Raw genomic sequence first — 18,611 nt, forward strand, 5'->3', positions numbered from 1 at the left:
CATAGAAGGCAATCAAGTTGGTCTGACAGGACCTGCTCCTAATGAAACCATGCTGGTTGCCCCTGAGCATCATCCCCACTGCTGGTCTTTCACAGATGTGCTCCTTAATAATCTTCTCAAAGAGCTTCCCCAGGATAGAAGTAAGGCTAATAGGCCTATAGTTGCCCGGGTCCCCCCTCCTCCCTTTTTTGAAGATGGGGACCACATTGGCCCTCTTTCAGTCATCTGGCACCTGGCCAGAACACCATGAGTGCTCCTAAAGCCATGCCAGGGGCCCAGCGATAACCCCTGCCAATTCCCTCAACACCATGGGGTGGAGAGCATCTGGAACTGCTGATTTGAACATGTCCAGCCCCTCCAGAAGTTCTCTAACTTGGTCCTCCCTTACCCTAGACCTGTCAGAGTCTCTCCTGAGACCATCCCGAATCTCGGTGGGGGAGTTCCGGTCCGTGCACAAAAAAAATCTGTGTAGCTTCTTTCCTGAAAATGGCATCCTCAACCACAGTAGGAAGTTACATACTGCAAAACAGAGCAAGAGAGGCACCCCCATAATCTAAAATAGAAGCAGAAACCATGCACTGATCACCTGTTATAAAATTCTGGTGTCCAGATTTCCATCATTATTTCCACCATTATTACTTTCTAAGTAGGTGAGGTGTTGCAGGAGCTATTGCAGTGGAAGTCTTTGTCAGATAATGATATTTCAATAGTGACCACAATGCCTATCATATTATATCAGTCAGGTTGAGACAAAGTGCTAGAAGCAAGATGTTCAACTATGTGATTTTCAACTCGGTATTTGCATAATTCTGTTCCCACTGAGATCTAGGATAAAATGACCATTGACTTCAATAGGAGCAGAGTTAGATGATCACTGCATTCTTTTGGAAATCCCACCCAAGATAGAGAAAGAAATCTTTGTAAATTGCTCATTATTCTTCATTTACCCAAGTTTACCCTCCACTCTGAGTAACACCCATCCAATGGGTGAGCCTGGCTGTAGCTTATCAAATGTAGTATAACTATGTTAATCAGTGTGTCCCAGCCTTTAACTCACAGCAGAGATATTTAAATAGATCTAGAAATGGTTGGTTTGTGATATGTTTCCTGGCTTGGGAATGTGAAACTTAGAATCTGCTACATCGCTCAATATTTTTTTTCTTTTCCTTTTCTTTCTTTAAAGCTAACATCCTTTTCCTGTGCACCAGGGAGAAGTCAGCTGTTAAAGACTTAAGTTCCTGTTCACAGATAAGTTTAGAAGGCAACCAAAATCAGAAGTTCCCTGAATAAAGAATAACCCCATCTCCACATTTTTCCTCTGTCTCAGCCTCTTTTGAGCCCTACACAGGAACCAGCTTCACATTGTTTAATGGCCTCTTGACATTTCCAGAGTAGCTGGGAGGGTTGAAAGTTTCTTCCGCTCTTTGTTACAACTGTTTTTTTTCTTTTCCAAGTTTTAACTTTAAACAAAATTATAGCAGGAATTTCAGGAGTAACTCAGTTTGAGCTGTGGGAAAAAGAACAAGAGGCAGGAGTGACTGGTTAGAGAAAACAACAATGATACTTAAGCTTTTGCTCATCTGCATTGTAGTAAGAGTAGTGGAGCTGGTCACAAATTCAAGAAATCATGGATACCAACATCGTTCTTTCCACAGCTTAAAAGCACAAGTATATAGGACATCTACATATCCTCTACAACAGGAGGGTGAGTGGGAAGCAGAAGGGCTTGAGGAAGACATCCCAGACCATCCATCAGGCACCGTTCCTTCATACCAGGGAGAGAAAGATGATTCTGAAGCTGGAAACTCACAACCCAGAAATGGGTAAGTACAGAAAACTAAGCTGTTTCTTTTTATATACTTAATGTCCTCAGTATCTTGTCTGCATGAAAAGGGATCCCATAAAAAAGGAACAGACTCAGGGATTAGACTATGTCTGAATGAGCGAAAGTTGATTTAGTAGCTACAGAAATTTTAAAAAATGGTGTTCTGCAGAAGGTACAACTATGGATGATCTGTGTTCAGTACTTGTTCCCTGTCTAGAAGGGCTGTGTCCTTATTATATGTACAGATTTCACCTTGCACTATGGGGTAATCTTGGCTGGGGCTTGAAGGTATAATTCAAGTAGATAAGTAAATAGTGATATTAGGGCACTCATCCAGTGCCTTCATCTCTTTAGGAACTGATCTTGATATATAGATGTTTATTTTCTATCTGAAGATATTCACTCAGTAGCATGTACAGAGAAATTTCAGCTGAGGGTATGTATGTGTGAAGTATCCATTCTGACTTTGCTCTTCATTGTTTCTGGCTCACATGGATAGTTTTGTTGTATGATTTTGTTTCTGCTCCTTGCTGGGGTAACACATTTTTAAAAAGAGGATAATAAATCTCAACTAATGAATAGAGAATAGGATCATAGTAAAGTAGGGCAGGAAGAAACCTCACAAAATGGTTCTTAGTATTTGAGAATGGTTCTTAATATTTGACCTTTGTCTCTTTAGTCTTTTGTGAGCAAAACACTGAGACTGTAATTTGGCCTTAGAAATGGATAAAGATATGGAGATGGAAGGTATGTTACCAGCATAGAAGAATTAGGATATTTGGGTGATAAAATAAACAACAAAATGAACTTATTTTGAAGCAGAAAAGTTCCAAAGTTATGTATTATTTGTGATAATCTATAGGGAAGAGAAAGCCAGATTGGGAAGTGTGTTTTTGGGAAATATTTTCAAACTGTGCTTTTCAAAGTTTACCAGGGTATGTAAGTAGGTTTTTAAATGATTTAAAAAAGGAATCTAGGCAGGAGATTGAATTAATCTTTTATACCACTGGCTGGTACTGCAGAGGGGGATCTGGGCCAGCTGGAGCAGCAGCCTGGTAAGTGCTGTTCATGGTTCAGTGCTTCAGGATGTACTGTCTTTTTTTCTTTTGTGAATGCCCTTGAGGAAAATCATTTTTTGTGGGGTGGAGGGGATGAAGCACCAACTACAGCTAATGTCGTGGTTTCCTTTCACACAGACAAAAATGTAGTTGGCTACTTTCAAAGCTTCCCCTGCTCTGGTGATAATGCTAACATCCCATAAATCTTCCGTCCCTTGTATTCCTTCAAGCTCCATATCATAGCCATTCAGTTTTTCTTTGGGGTCTGTTTGGTATCACTCTTGAAATATCCAGAGGGATAATGATACACATTGAATGATGTATCATTGAATAATGATATACACTGTCAATTCAGTATACCTTAAAACTTAGCTTTCTGCCTTTAAAACATGTCCAGTGCCATTCTAGTACACAGAAACAAAGCAAACGGAGTACTCATGTCTTTTATGTTACAGAACAAGGTGTGCTAAATATTGGACCACAAGCCTGGACAGTAGTCAAAGAGTTAAGCTGAAGAGGAACTGAAAGATATGCTGCTTTTATGGATAAAAGGCAATTTCTAGCTCCCAATTCAGATTCTCAAAGTCACCTGTGCTGGCATATTGCTTGCATTCACATGTTTGTACTTGATGTGCACTTACAGATTGTGTATTCACATACTTAGTATCCAGTTAAGCGTGCACGCAAATTCTTGGCATGACAGTGGCATTTTCCTCAGCAAGCTAAGCTATACTTGATTTTGAACAGTTAAAGAAAAAGAAAAGAAATGAATAAGACTAAGCAGGAGGTGGTAAATAAAGGGCAAAAGAAATAAAACTTTGTAAAAGCAGCTACAAAAAATGAGTAAAAAACATGCCTCTCTACCAAGTTAGTATCCATCAATAGCAATTTTTCTTTTGAAATAAGGGAATGTCAATGCCATGTCAGCTTTCTGCTAAGGGTGCAGAAAATAGTCCTGTGGTACCTCTAAATCTATGCCCAACCCTTAAAAATTCTGAGTATATCTCAAATCCTGCTATTTTTCCTGAATATTTAAGAAGCAGGGGCATGACAAAATAAGATAATTCCCGCTTTAAAAAAATGTTATATTCTGTTTGATGCCACACTGAGTAGTATGTAAAAATTGCCCAAGATAATCAAAGAAAGTTAACAGATGGCTGGTAATGGCTGTAACACCTGCAGTGAGGTGTTTCATTAGCAAGTATCAGATGCTTCAATGAGTCACTTCATCAATGAGCCGCCTTCAAAAATAACAAAACTATTTTAACAAAAAGAGTTTAAATAAAAGGGCTGTGGTTTATATTCTTCTTGACCCCAGAGTCACATTGTGTGCATGCAAATAATCAGTTTTGCAAGATTGTGTTTCTCTGCTCAGAAAACTGATTAACCTATAATATAGGATTTGTCTAGAGCCACATACACCATCTTTTCCTGAGCTGGTGGAAAATGTCAAGAGCTGCACAAAAAGTGTCAATATTTCAGAACTTTAATTTAGGATCCAATTTCATATTTTCTAAACTTTTCACACTTTTGTTAAAAATTTAAAACTATATTTCATTTCCATTCTTTCCCCACTCCATACTCATTTTCAAGAATAAAGAGAATTCTCAAAAACGTTAAAGAATAAAAGGGAGGAAAAATACAGAACAAAAGGGAAAAAAGACAAGTACTTCAGAATAGATAAATTTACCTCAAAAGGGGCTTTTTGTTTTCAAAGGAAATGATCTAATTTGAATAAACTTAAGCAGCTCTGCCCTGTGTGAACTCACTGTTTACAGAAATGCTTTTCTTGAGCACTTTACTCAAACAGTGCCTTGATAAATGACTGTAAATTTGCCCATTTTTGGATCAGAATAAAGAGCAGGAGGGAAGTCATGGATTCTTAAAGAGTTATAGTGAACAATCCCCTCAGCACCAGCCTTAGTCAGATTAGATGTGGGCATGAGAGCAAAACAGAACATTTGATTCCAGACTATGCATATATCCAACACAGACAAAAAAACATTTTTGGTCATTTTCTCATATTAGGGATGTTTGTGCCATTTGCTTAATGTATACAACAGATGACCTAATACAGAGTTGGCTCAGAGAATTCTCTTGTTTAATTTGGCTTTCCTGCTTCTGGAGATGGACAGTTAAAGTGAAGCTTGGAAAGGAGACTAAGGACATGGCCAGATATGAGGAGACTCTGGAATGGCCCGGCTCTGGAATAAGAAAAACAGGATTTTGAAACTGCATTAGCTTAACACTCTTTGTATTTGTTACAAAGATATAGCCAGTTGACAACCTTAGATCAGTGCTAAATGAAAGGGACAAAACATCAGACACATGGTATGTCTCTGCTCATGGCCACTCAATGGCCTTAAAACTCAGCTTAAACAAATGATCATTTGAAGCAGTTCCTAGTGATGGTTAAATGTTGCATGTTGTTACAGGCTTGGGTAGGGCATGGCGCTGAGTTGTACCATCCCATGTGTAGAAGAGAAAGGAGAAATGTCCAAAAGATGCATGTGAAGGGGGGATACACCTGTACCTGGTTGCCCATTCAGACATGAGACATATATAAGTAAAAGGAGGTGTACACTATTCACAATATACAAGGCCAGAACAAATTAGAATACAGTACTCTAGAATTTTGCCAAGGACTTTATTTGACTTTCAAAGATCAGTGTGAACAGCAAATGCTTTGCCTTTATGATTCACCACATGGTGCCAACCAAACATTATGTAACTTCAATGTATTTTAACAATGAAGAGCTACTTTTCAATAACTACGAAGCAAGAATTCTTCTGATCAAACAATGGTTTAAAATCACCCAGAATTTAAAGCTAGGGATCGCGTTTGCCTTCATGTAATTCTATAGAACAGTAGGTTCTGTGCAAAGCTTCAGTCCCTGATTCGATTCAGAGGCGATTTGGCCTGATTTGGTGGCTGAATCTCTGAATCTGAATCGAATCAGGAGACCCTTTAATCTCTCCAAATCAAATCAGAACCTTCCAAATCAATTAGGAGAGATTTGGAAAGATTCGGTGATTCAGACATAGACACAGCTCTAAATGTTTTTTCTACCTACCTCAAGGTAGCAGGCAGCTCATGAATGCTGCCAGGCTGGGGCAGATGGAGCATCCCACAGGAGCACGGGGTGGTCCCCAGTGTGCTTGGGAGCAGACCTGGAAGTGGACCAGAAGCACTTCCAGTCCACTTTCAGGTCCTCCGGGGAGCACACCGGGGGCCCCCCGCACTCCCCCGACTCAGTGACTGGTGCCTCCTGGGTCTGGTGGGGTACTCAGAGTCCCCCCACAGCTGATCACTGAGCTGTGGTGGGGGGCATGGGGGGTCCCCTTGTGCCCCCCAGTGGACCCAGAAATACTTCCGGTCCACTTCTGGGTTCTCCGCCAAGCATGCGGGGGGGCTCCCTTGTGCTCCTGTGGGATGCTCCATTTGCCCCAGCACAAGCTGTGCCTGGTACCTTGAGGTATGCAGAAAAAACGTTTAAAGCTGTGTCTGTGGCCAAATCGCTGATTCTTCAAATCAGCATTGAATCTTCAGATTTGGATTTGGCTGAATCAAACTGGGGACAGTGATCTGAATCAGCAAGTTGAATCATTGTCCCTGTTTCAGGCCAAATCCAAATCTGAATTGAATAGGGCCCATTTCACACACCCCTATAGAACAGTAAGTTGCCAACTCTGATTCAGTATGGTTTAGTCTTAATGAATGACTTATTTGAATTTCATTTTTAAAACAAACCAAGCATCTGAAGTTAGAGTTAGAAGAGTAAGTTACTAAACAATTTCAGAGCTGAAATTGTTGCCATCACAGAATAGACATAGCTGCTCCTGATTTGGACTTTTCAAGTCTTCAGCCAAGTCCAGTAGTGTGGTTTAGACATCTCTCTCTCTCTTTCATGAACATGCAGATAATATTTATCTACTGCAGCTTTCTACCCTGTGGAAATATAGTCATTAAAGCTAGGTACAGATGTTATACTTACCACATGTTAAGCTTGCAGAATGCACTTTATAGCTCTCAGGGCTGTCCTGGGGGGGTGGAGGGATAGTGAATTGGGGCGACCGCCCCGGGCCCCATGCTTTGGGGGGCCCCACGCTTTGGGGCCCCACAGAGCCAGGTGGAGTGGTGCGGTGACTCCGCACTGTCAACAGTTTCTCATCCAGCCACTCGGCACCCGCCCTGACCACGCTGCCAAATCTGCCCCTGGCTTCTTCGCATCTGGGGGTGGAGCCCTGCACAGGCTGAGTTGCCCTGGGCCCCGGACCCTGCTTGTGTCATCTCTGACAGTTGTAACAGAACAGATACTCGCAACACATATAGCAATTTAAAAATGGCTTCTGCTCTAAGTTAACCCTGGATGGATGTGATATCAAACTAAAGCGATTTAGGTTAGAGTGCGTTATCTAATGTCTGTACCACATTCCATCCTGAGTCAAAGCAAGTTGCATTCTTCTGGCATCCCAGGGAGCCCTCACTGGGTGGGTTGCTACTCTTAGCAGGTGCTCTTCTGCTCCTGGCAAGCACCGACTCAGCCCTCCCCCACACCAGGCAGTCACAGAGAGGAGACAGAAAAGGCTCTGTCTCCTCCCTGCATGGCCAGGTGAATAGTGGGAGAATGGAGCCCCTGTGCCACATGGACCCACCCTCCCAGATTGCTGAGTTAGGCCTTTGTGGGAGCTGAACTGGGGCTGATCTGTGCAGCATGAGGGTTCCCTTCCTACATCCCCCAGTAAAGCAAAAAGCCAGGCCAGCCACCCTATGCTGCAGCTCCTGGCTGCATCTGTCAAGAAGCTGGGGTGAGGGAGGGGGAACCCTTCTGCTGTGTGGATTCAGCTGAGTCCCCCCAGGACCAGACCCAGTATTCTGGGGTCCTGCTCAGCATGGAGGCTCCATCCTCTCCTCCAGCTGCTGCTGAAAGTTGCCAGCTGGCAGGGCATGGGGCTGGCAGCCTCTTGTAAAGCATGTGAAAGTGCCCCCAAGCTACTGGACTCAGCCAGTGGGGGCAGTATCTGAAATTCCCCCCACCAAAAAGTGTTTGTTCAGTTCATTCCTTCTCTAATTTATAGCACTTTAAATTAACTTTTTTGAACATCCATATTTAGGCTAAAACTACATTCCCTTAAATACAGCAAAGCAAAAACCTTTAAAAAGATCTTCATTCATTTGATAATTATATTTATATGTTTAAGGGCATATGTACACCATTCTAACTTATTGCCATTTCTTATTATAGCAAGGTTTCCTAAAGTCACCCTAGGTGTGTTATGTATCTCATGATAGCATATGCCCTGTCCTTCCTTTAACACAGTATTTAAGTCTGGTGCTGGAAAGGTCACAAATGGTCAGGTGCCAGTTTACTTTGTTTAGGTGACATAAAGACAGAGATACTATCCAAAGTGTTGGAAGCAGATTAAAAAAAAGAATCAATCTCCCCATCACTCTTATTTAGGAGGAAGTGAGAACAATGCTTAATCTCAGTAGTTTATTTGGCTTGTCTGCGTTTACAGGAAAACATCCCTGGATTTAATCCAGCCTTGTTTCACATAGACTTGAGGGTTTATTCCCTCAAAGTTAAAGAGGGACTGGCTGCCTACTAAAAACTCCTATCTCAACTTCTATTTGGACAACATGTCTAAAATAAAATTAGTTTGAGTATAAATATATTAGATGTGACTTTAAAGCACTTTCAGATGCTGGTAGGGCAGTGATGGTACAAACGAAGGGAACAGCCATTGTACATGAGCAATAGATCATACAATCATGGGGCGCTTGTACACGTGAAGGAGGTTTAGTCCTCAGGGTTTTATTCTATGCCCCCTAAATTGAAACTGTGGATTTTTAATTGAAACTCATCATTTCAATTTTTCTGTCACATTATGATGAGGGACCTGATCTTTATTTTTTTATTTTGTTGGAGCTGGAGCCTGCCCATAGCCAGGGAGCAAGCTACTGGTGGGCAAAGCAGTCCCTGAGCTGTGGGGGGTCCTGGTCCTTCCCTCTGTGGCAGCGGCATCCCCCAGGGCTGCCTGGGTGGGTTGCTAGTAGGCCAGATGTTGCCCCAGTTCAGAGGCAGCATCCAGCCTGATCCAACTGCTCCCTGAGCCTGCCTGGGGAGCAGCATCCAGTATGCTTCCAGTGGGCAGGCTCAGAAAACAGTTGGATCGGGCCGAGTGATGCCTCCAAATTGGGGCAGTACCCGGCCCACTGTCATCCCACCTGGGCAGCCCCAGGAGGTGCCACCACTGTGGAGAGAAGGACCAGGGCCCCCTGCAGTTCAGAGGCTGCTTGGCTCATCGGCAGCTCGCTCCCTGGCTGTGGGAGAAGCAGGCAGGCTCCACCAAAAAAAAAATAAAAAAGGAGCAGGCCCCTTGCCGCTTCTGCCCTCAGAAGGCGCCTGCTGAAAGCAGAAGCAGTGAGGGGCCCAATCTTCTTTTTCTATGGCGCCTGCCTGTGTCTCCCATGGCTGAGGAGTGACCTGATAGCTGTAATGCATCATTGCAAACTATGTCCGGATGTAGTTTAGTTTGCAATGATGCAAGCTCATCTAACCTCCCTCTCTCCCCACCTCCCAAACTGGTGCATCTGTAATAATGTCACACAAATGACAGTTCTGTCACGTTCATGTTGTGATGACTTGTGTGTACAAGTGCCCATGGAGATTAAGGGGGATATTTTCAGGGGCACCCAGAGTGGAAGCTCCCAGCTCCTACTCAAATCAAGTTCTAACTTCCCTTTATGCCTTGGGAAATTTTCAGTTAAAACTAAACATTTCTTTAATTAAGACAAGGAATACTGAGCAAGGCATAGGCATTGTCCCTGCTCTTTAAAGAATACCACTTGTTTTAACTTCCTTGTGAAAACTTCCAGCTACATGCAAAGGCATCTAATTTGCAAGACTTGTTTGCATAAACTGCAGCTTTACCACATGTTACCTATTGGTGAGAGTGGGTTATAGATCCCCCTCTGAGCCTGGTTTACACAGGATATCAATTGTTATAGTCCCTAGCCACACTAGCTATAGTAGTTTGTTCATTTAGTTTTAGAAGTCCTTTGCCCAGTCACCAGTATATAACCCGTAGAAAACTGGCCCCATTTCTGAGTAATGTGAACAGCAATGGCTGTAAAAGCAGACAGGACAGAACCACTGTCAGTGGCATTACCAAACTGATTTGAGGCATTCCTGCACTTGGGAACAGCTCTGACTTAGCAATCAATGGCCAAAAATGAACAGAGATATGCTAGTGCTGACATGAAAGTGCGGGCAAGGACCGGCCACTCCAGGAAGAGCACACACCAACTGCAGAAACTTCCTTTGCCTGATGAAGGGCTTTTGAACCTGAAACCTTGCTTAATAATTGTTTTCCAACCATTTAAGTTGGTCTAATAAAAGATATCAGATTCACCCAAAGAACTTTGTCTGTCTAATTGTGGATTAGGGCATGCAAAGTTCTTTAAATAAGACATTGTTAGGCAGTAATATGGTCACTAGCATCGTGAGTCACACAACAGTATTTAGCTTGTTCAGTGAGCAGTCTTTTTTTCTTCTAACCTTTCGGTGACACACCCTAAGGACAAGCAGATTTACTGATCTACTGACAAAGCACATGCTATTTGTATACTTACATAAAAAAAATCAGTGTTTATTACGGCAAGCTTTGTTCCCACTCAGACACAGTATGACTTTTAAAAGAGTTCACAGCCTTTTACTTTCTGCAAATCCAAGAACTGAAAAAGGTGTTATATAAGCTAGGATAAGTCAGTGTGAATTACTTTAATTCAATATTTTACCTTTATTCAACCAACCCACAAAAATCTATTTGTGGCAACTGGAGTTTCCCAAAAGAGAAAAAGCTGAAAACCACTTTATTTTATTTTGCTTTTAAGGCTTCATTCCTATCTCATTTAACATGGTGTAAATCAGGAATAGTTCCAGCATGATTGATTGAGAATTTCTTGTGTAAGTGTCATAAAAATCAACTTCTGTGTGTGCATGGGGGGTTCTTTTATGAGGTGGAGTTGTTTTTTTAACTTGATCATGAAGAGGAGCCAACTATTGCTCTGCTGGTATCTTGTACTGTTCTGGGAAAATAAAGTGTTAAAGAGTCCAGTAAGCTTTTTAACCCTCATGGAGATAGAGAATACCTGAAGTGATAGGGCATGATTTTTCAAAATAAATAAATTAACAGAACAGAAACAGTAGAAAATGAGCAACCCAAATAAAACCAGTTCTCAACAAGGGGTAATAAAATTTATGAGAAATGAAGACAATTTCAGGGTCAGTTCTGCATGCTTTTTTTCAGCTTAAAGTCACATTACTTTCTTTAGGCATTTTTCTTGGGTAGGGATATCAAGGATCTCAGGCCTTTCTCTTAGTGAAGACAGGATACATTTGCACCTTACAAATTAACCAAAGTAGCTTTCATGAGCTGAAGTTTACTTAATCAGATGCTTGTCTTGAAAACTCCTCCTCTCTGAGAAACTTTGGGTCTGGATTCCTCACACATGTAAAGAACCCTGGGTATATGTGATGCTAAGTCTTCATAGCTAAAGGAAAGTGAGATGATTCATTGAAGTTGGCTAGCTTGCTGTAGAAGCTGCTGAAGATACATCTGCATAGACTTTACTGGGATGTCAGCAAGGAGGTCAAACTTTGATAGAAGGGGTAGTACTGACCTCAGCTTAGTACATCATGGTAAGAACTGTATGTGATAATTAATACAAGTCAAAATATTTGCATTAGCTGTAGTCTTCACATACTAAGTTCCACTATCACCTTTAACTTGACCTTAGTTTACTTTAACCCACTAAGTCCTGTAAATACAACAAACTGCTTTGTCTTCACTTTGGTGTTACCTTTAGTTATCACGGGTGCATCCAGACAAGTGCTCAAGTGCCTCTTGCAGCATCTAAAACCCCTTTGAGATGCTGCAAGAGGCAGGTGTGGGGACCAAAAACCAATACCCATGCTGCAAATTTGGAGCGCGGGGGCAAAATTAGACCCCTGGATATCCAGGGGTCAAAAAAACCAAAACACGCTGCAGAACAGCAGGGCAAGGCATGGTCCCAGACCATGTCCTGAGGCAACCAGAGGCTCAGGTCCTCCACAGAGACATTCTGGTAGCCAGCCAGAGCATCTCTATGGCTGGTCCTTGCCCCAGTGCTGAAGCACGCTGCCTGCCTGTGCAGGACAAGCAGCGGTGCAGGCTGCAGTAACTGGGACCTAGGCTCTGTGCCAGGTAAGTAGGGGTGGAGGGGGCTGGAAAAGGGGGGAGGGGACCATGGAGGGACCCCTGCCTGGCCCCAGCCCAAGCTTGCTTCCCTAATCATGGCCCCTGCCCAGCCCCAGCCCCTGCATGCTCCCCCAGCCCCCTGGTCACTGCCCCACCTGCTCCCAGCTCCCTGCTGGCTGCCCCAACCAGTCCCAGCCTCCTGGCTCTCAAAAAAAAAAAAAAAAGCCCCGCACTCAGGCTGTAGCAGCAGACATTGGGGCCACTGGGAACTCATGGCAGAGCCCCACTATGTGGCACGGGGCATTGAGGATCAAGCCTGCTGCCTGGCACCCATGTTGCCACTGCCCCAAGGTGTGGGTGCAGTTGGGCTCCGCACACTGTCTGGGGCTGAGCAGCGCCAGGCTCCAGGTGGCAACTGGAGCTGTCCCAGGTCCCAAACAGCATGTGGTGCCCTGCCAAGCTATGCTACAACTGCACCATAGGGAAATGGCAGCACAGGTGCTAAGCAGCTGGGGCCGATCCCCGCTGCCGCCCCCCATGCCATGTGGGGAGGCTCTGCCATGAGTTCCCAGTGGCCCCAGTGGCCACTGCTATAGCTAGTGAGTAAGGGGCTTTTTTTTTTGTTGAGTGCTGAGAGGCTGGGGCTGGGTTGTGCAGTGTTGGGGGTGGAGGCTGGAGACAAACCCCTGGAGGAAGATGGAGATGAGCCATTGGAGACAAGCTAGAGATATTCCCCTGCTCATCTCCAGCCTCCTGCTTGTTCCCCTGTTCTACTCCAGCTCCTTGCTCGTTCTTCTGCTTGTCTCCAGCCCCTTGCTCATTCTCCAGCTTGTTTCCAGCCTCGGGAGGCTTCCAAATTGCTTTAAAATTGTAAATATATCAATAAAACATTGCCCAACTAATTTTCTCTCTCTCTCTCTATATATATATATAGTGGTCTTTTATTTTACTTATGGAAGAACATGGATTTGGGGGTATTTTAAAGAGTGATGTTGGAATTTTTTAATCAAGGATTTTGCAGTTTTTAAATAGGGAGCACCAGAATTCCTGCTAGTGAGCCAAGTGGCAGTACCCAGGCAAAGAAGCCTGCTCAGAGCTGGCACAAAGGACCCAGCAAAGGTGGCTGACCTCCTGGCAATTTGGGGCCAGGAGGACGTACTGTCACAGTTCAAAGCAGGCCACCCGCTGAGAACATCTGCTGGGTGATAGCTGCTCAGATGGCCAGGCGGTGGCACAAATGGCAGCAGTGCTGCACAAAGCCTACTGACAGCTGGCCCAGAGGTGCAGATGCCTCTAATGGCCATGCAGTCCCCATCTGAGTCTGGCATGCTGTCGCAGGGGGCAGCAGGTCACATCCAGGCCGCATCCCTCACTGTCAGACTGCTGCAGTGGGTAGAGGGTGCAGGGAACTGTCAGGGCTGCTTCAGCAATCCAGCTGGCACCAGGGGTAGTGTCCACAGGTACCAATTGGCTGGGCCCCAGAAGTTCCTGTCTTTGAATTTGTAACATTAAAATATTGTGGGCCTTAAGGCCCACCTAACTAACTAGCAACCCCATGTGTAGCTAATGAGTGAGTGGTACAACTAAATTCTTGGGACAATTAATGAAAAAAACAGGATAGGAGTGTTGTGTCGGTCAGAGGGTCAAAACATGAAAATAAGTGTGCCTGAGGGGGACACCAAGCAGAGTTCCCTGGGCCACACCCACTGGTCCTCAGAGGCATCCAAGGAGCCAGTGGACAGAGTCACTGGTGCTCTGCCCAGAGATGTGCATAGACAAGTGAGAGGAAAGTGGCCACACAGTCTCTGGACACTTTCCTGGCCAAAGCCTCCTTCCTGGTCAAATACAGGGCCCACGTGGCCAGCGCCAGAAGGAGGTTAACCAGAGGTCCTGGGACTTGGTGGGGCTGTGAATGGGGTGACCAAAAACAAAATGGCGGGGGGTGAAATTCAGCCAGAACATCAGGAGGAGGTTATGGAGGTTGAGGGGCTGCAGCCTGTTGCACTCGAGGGTCATGTGTGCCAGCATGAACTCTGCCTACAGAATGGACAGGAGACATGGGTGTCTGTGAAGCTCGCAACATGCATGCCTGGGGGAGCCACCAGCTGAGGTCCCTAGTGGCTTGTGGGATGAGGGTGGAGTACAGACTCAGACACTGAAGTGCCCCAGCTATGCCCTCACCAAGCAGGTCTACTACAGACCTCCTAACCAGAAACAAGAGCAGGACCAGGAATTCACCAGGAAACTGGCTGAGGCTACTCGCTCTCAGTGCATGGCTGTCATGGGAGACTTTAACTACCTGGACACGTCATGGAAAGAGAACTCAGCCAAATCTGATTGGTCACAAAGCTTTCTCACGTGCGTGGATGAGCTCTACCTGAGTATATGGGCTGACGAGACATAAAGCGTTGCTGGACCTGGTACTGGCCGAAGGGGATGACCTAGTCAGTGACCTAAGAATCGATGGAAAGCTGGGTGATAGTGATCACAAGCTGATCACCTTTACTATCCATCACAAAACTGGCAAGTCAGTCAGCAATACAGAAGTCCTTGACTTCAGGAAAGCTGACTTTGACAAGCTCAGGAGGCTCATTGTCGAGGCCCTAAGGGACCACGACTCGACAGGAAGAGGAGTCCAAGAGGAGTGGTTGCTCCTCAAGGGAGGGATAGCAAGCATGGGTTTGTCATGGGTAGGTCTTGCCTGACCAATCTCATCTCCTTCTATGACCAGGTGACATATCACCTGGACAGGGGAGAAGAGATTGACGTCATATATCTGGACTTTAAAAAAGTCTTTGATTTGGTGTCCCATAACCTCTTCATGGAAAAATTGGCCAACTGTGGCCTCAACTTTGCCATAGTCCGATGGCTGGGTAATTGGCTCCGAGGTCAGACCCAGAGAGTAGTGGTCAATGGTAGTGAATCACCATGGTGCTCCATGTTCAGTGGCATCCCCCAAGGCTCTGTCCTTGGACCGGTTCTTTTTAACATCCTTATCAACGATGTGGACATTGGTGTCAGAAGCACACTGGCTAAGTTCACCAATGACACTAAATTTTGGGGCATAGTGTCCACATCTGAGGACAGGCTAGTGATCCAGGCAGATGCAAACCTGATGACGTTCCGTATCGATAAATGCAAGGTATACCACCTTGGGGAAAAAAATCCTGCAGCATACTTATAGGCTTAGCAGTGTTATGCTTGCCAGCACAACGGTTGAAAGAGACTTCATAGATTCATAGTTGGCAGGGTCAGAAGGGACCTAAGCAGATCATCAAGTCTGACCCCCTGCCCTGGGCAGGAAAGAATGCTGGGGTCAAACGACCCCGACAAGGTGTCTATCTAGCCTCCTTTTGAAGACCCCTAGGGTAGAAGCAAGCACCACTTACCTTGGAAGTTGGTTCCAGATCCTAGCTGCCCTGACTGTGAAGTAGTGCCTCCTGATATCTAGCCTGAATCTACTCTCAGTTAACTTATGGCTGTTATTCCTTGTTACCCCGGTAATGCTCAGGGGAACAGGGACTCTCCCATTGCCTGCTGGTCCCTCTTGGAAAGTTTATAGACAGCCACCAGATCCCCTCTCAGTCTTCTCTTCCCCCTGGTCATGCGAGTGGCCCTTCTCTGGACCCTCTTGATGCTGTCCACATCCCTCCTGAAGTGCGGTGCCCAGAACTGAACACAGTACTCCAACTGTGGCCTGACCAATGTCGCATAGAGGGGGAGGATCACCTCCTTGGACCTGCTCGTGATGCATCTATGGATACATTACAGATGCAATTAGCCTTCCTGACTGCATCCCCACATTGGCAGCCCATGTTCATCTTGGAATCAATAGTGACTCCAAGATCCTTTTCTGCCTCTGTGCTGACAACAAGTGAGTTCCCCAGCCTGTAGGTATGCTGGTTGTTCTTCCTCCCCAGGTGCAGTACCTTGCACTTGTCAGTACTGAAACCCATCCCATTCTCATCTGCCCACCACTGTAACCTGTCCAGTTCTAGTTGTAGCCTATCCCTCTCTTCTAGCATGCCCACAAGATGAACATGCGCCACCAATGCAATGTTGCAGCTGGCAAAGCAAGCAAAACTCTGGCTTTTATCCATAGATGCTTCTCAAGTAAATCTCAGGATGTCATCCTCCCCCTGTACTTGGCCTTGGTGAGGCTGCAGCTGGAGTACTGCATCCAGTTCTGGGCTCCACAATTCAAGAAGGATGTTGGCAAGCTTGAGAGAATCCAGAGGAGAGCCATGTGCGTGATCAGAGGGCAAAAGAACAGGCTTTATGAAGAAAGGCTGAGAGCCATGGGACTCTTCAGCCTGGAAAAGTGCAGGCTCAGGGGGGACCTGTGGCTGCTTATAAGTATATAAGGGGTGTACATCAGGATCTGGGAGAACGTCTGTTCACCAGAGTGCTCCAAAGAAAAACAAGGATTAATGGTCAGAAACTCATTTGATCTTTCCCAGGGTGGGGTGTCAGGCACAGCCAGGGAGGCCCCGGGAAGCTAGGCTGGTGCTTCCCCCCATGTGGTGGTCTTGGGAGGGGAGGAGGGGTCCTCCATTTCAGAGGGCTCCAGCTGCACCTGGGCTTTCCTCTTGGCTTTGCACCTGGAGGGGGCCTGCACCCAGTCAGCTATGGGGTGGTCCTCAGGTAGACAGGCTCCAGCAGGAGAAGGTGAGGGCTGGAGGGGTGAGGCAGCTACAGGGATCCACCGCTCCCTCTCTTCCCTTGGCTGCTGCTCCCCTCCCTGGGACCCTGCCAAACTTGGTTTGGGAGTGGGGTCCCCTGAGCTAACAGGGGGGCTGGATGATGCGGCTGGAGTGCTAGGGGAGCCTGAGGGGGGAAGGGATTCTGTGAGCATAGACACTGTTACTGAAGCAAGCTATTGAACAGAGATGGGCATATATTTGCAAATAGGACGTTAAACTACTTGCAAATGTAGTTATATTTTAATTCAGTCATAACTTGAAAAATGGACACTTTGCTGAAATCTGATGATCTTTTTAAATCTTTTGCTTTAAAAAGATATGGCTAGTTAGTAGGGCTGTGCGAAATTTTGCCAGCTGTTTCATTTCAATGCTGTTTTGACTTGTTTCGAGCTCAACACAGCAAAATCTAAATGAAACAAGAGGCTTTGAAACAGCTTCGAAATGAAACAAGGGCAGTTGAAACATTTAAAAAGTTTTGAAACTTTTCGAGTTTCAAAACTGAAGCTGGGTTTGCCTGAAGGAAAACAGAAAATAAGGAGAGGGAAGGAGAAGAGGGGGAAGCACTTTTCTGATATTGACTGTGACAGTGTGGCTGCCTGAGATGCTGCTGGTGGTACTGTGCTGCTTACTAATTACCTGTTGTCATTTAAAGCACTGGACTGGGCTGAGGCTGTAGGGGAGCAGGAAGCCTCACTGGGGCACACTACCATGTCATGTAGAGGGCCCAGTGCCAGTGAGGGCGTGCCTTAACACACACAGTCACACCACTGCTTGTCAGCAGTGTGAGGTGCAGTTTCTCAGAAACCCCTATACCAATCTCCTTGAAACGTGGAAGGTTTTGTGCCCTCAGAAGAGGCTACCATCTCTGCAGTTTTCATCTAAATCTGCCAAAAAATGACAAAGTAATAGGCAGTTTTGTGTTTCCCCACTATAGCCTATGGGCAAAACGTTAAAACAGCGTTGAAACAGAAAAACAGTTTCAATTAAATGAAATGGAACAGTGCCTTGAAATGAAACAAAATACTGTCCTGTCGAAATGGTGAGACAGCAGTCCAAATGAAATGGTGCTGTTTCGCACAGCTCTAATAGTAAAAACAAAATGTGGCATTTTTACACTGTTCAGATTCTACTAGTAATATACAAGTAAAGGTTGACATTCCATGAATGATTATTCAGGGGAAGTGAACAGAAAGGACTGTACATATAGTCTATCCCAAAGGGGAATTCTGTTTAGAACCTGTCAAACTACTTGCAAGTATTTTTTCCCTTATTTACCCAACTTCAATGTTAATAACTGACCAAAGTAAGCCACAAGCATAGTGAATCACTGCCTCCAGTTCTCTGTTATGATACCATATGAGTAGCTTAAAGGGTGATCACATGACCCCTGTAACATACCTTCAGCCAAATGAGGTCCCATCCCAGTAGTTTAGGCTGGTCCTTTTCAACTGGTGTGCCACGGCACACCAGGGTGCCATGAAGAGCTCCCTGGTGTGCCGCAAGAATTTTGGAATGAGAAGAAAGTTCCCTACCCTCCTAGTGCTAATGAATAAGCCATGTTGATGAGGTATATTCACAGAAGACTGACACATGTGTTGGCTGTTGGGGAGAGAGAGAACCAGCTGAGCAGAGGGAAAGTCATCTACTGTGCATGTGCTGGCTGTGGGGGATGCACAGTCCATGAGCCTCCTAACAGCTGTGCCATGGAATTTTGCTGCAGCAATGAGCTACAGTGAGCACATAAGTATGGGGATGGGGAATGCCTTAACAGGTGTGATGCAG

General features: G+C 45.2%; 1 protein-coding gene across 1 annotated transcript in view; it reads left to right on the forward strand.

Annotated features, from left to right (window-relative positions):
• The first annotated feature begins 1,265 nt into the window (after positions 1 to 1,265).
• The window catches only part of MMRN2 (multimerin 2), a 59,522-nt gene continuing 42,176 nt past the window's right edge, over positions 1,266 to 18,611 (forward strand). Inside the window, exon 1 of the mRNA XM_019555698.1 lies at positions 1,266 to 1,823. Within this exon, the coding sequence (XP_019411243.1) occupies positions 1,558 to 1,823 (266 nt within the window). The 5' untranslated portion in view covers positions 1,266 to 1,557. The remainder of the gene's footprint in view (positions 1,824 to 18,611) is intronic.

This window comes from Crocodylus porosus, unplaced genomic scaffold, assembly GCF_001723895.1.
Source record: "Crocodylus porosus isolate Cpor-Errol unplaced genomic scaffold, CroPor_comp1, whole genome shotgun sequence".
Taxonomy (NCBI): Eukaryota; Metazoa; Chordata; order Crocodylia; family Crocodylidae; genus Crocodylus; species Crocodylus porosus.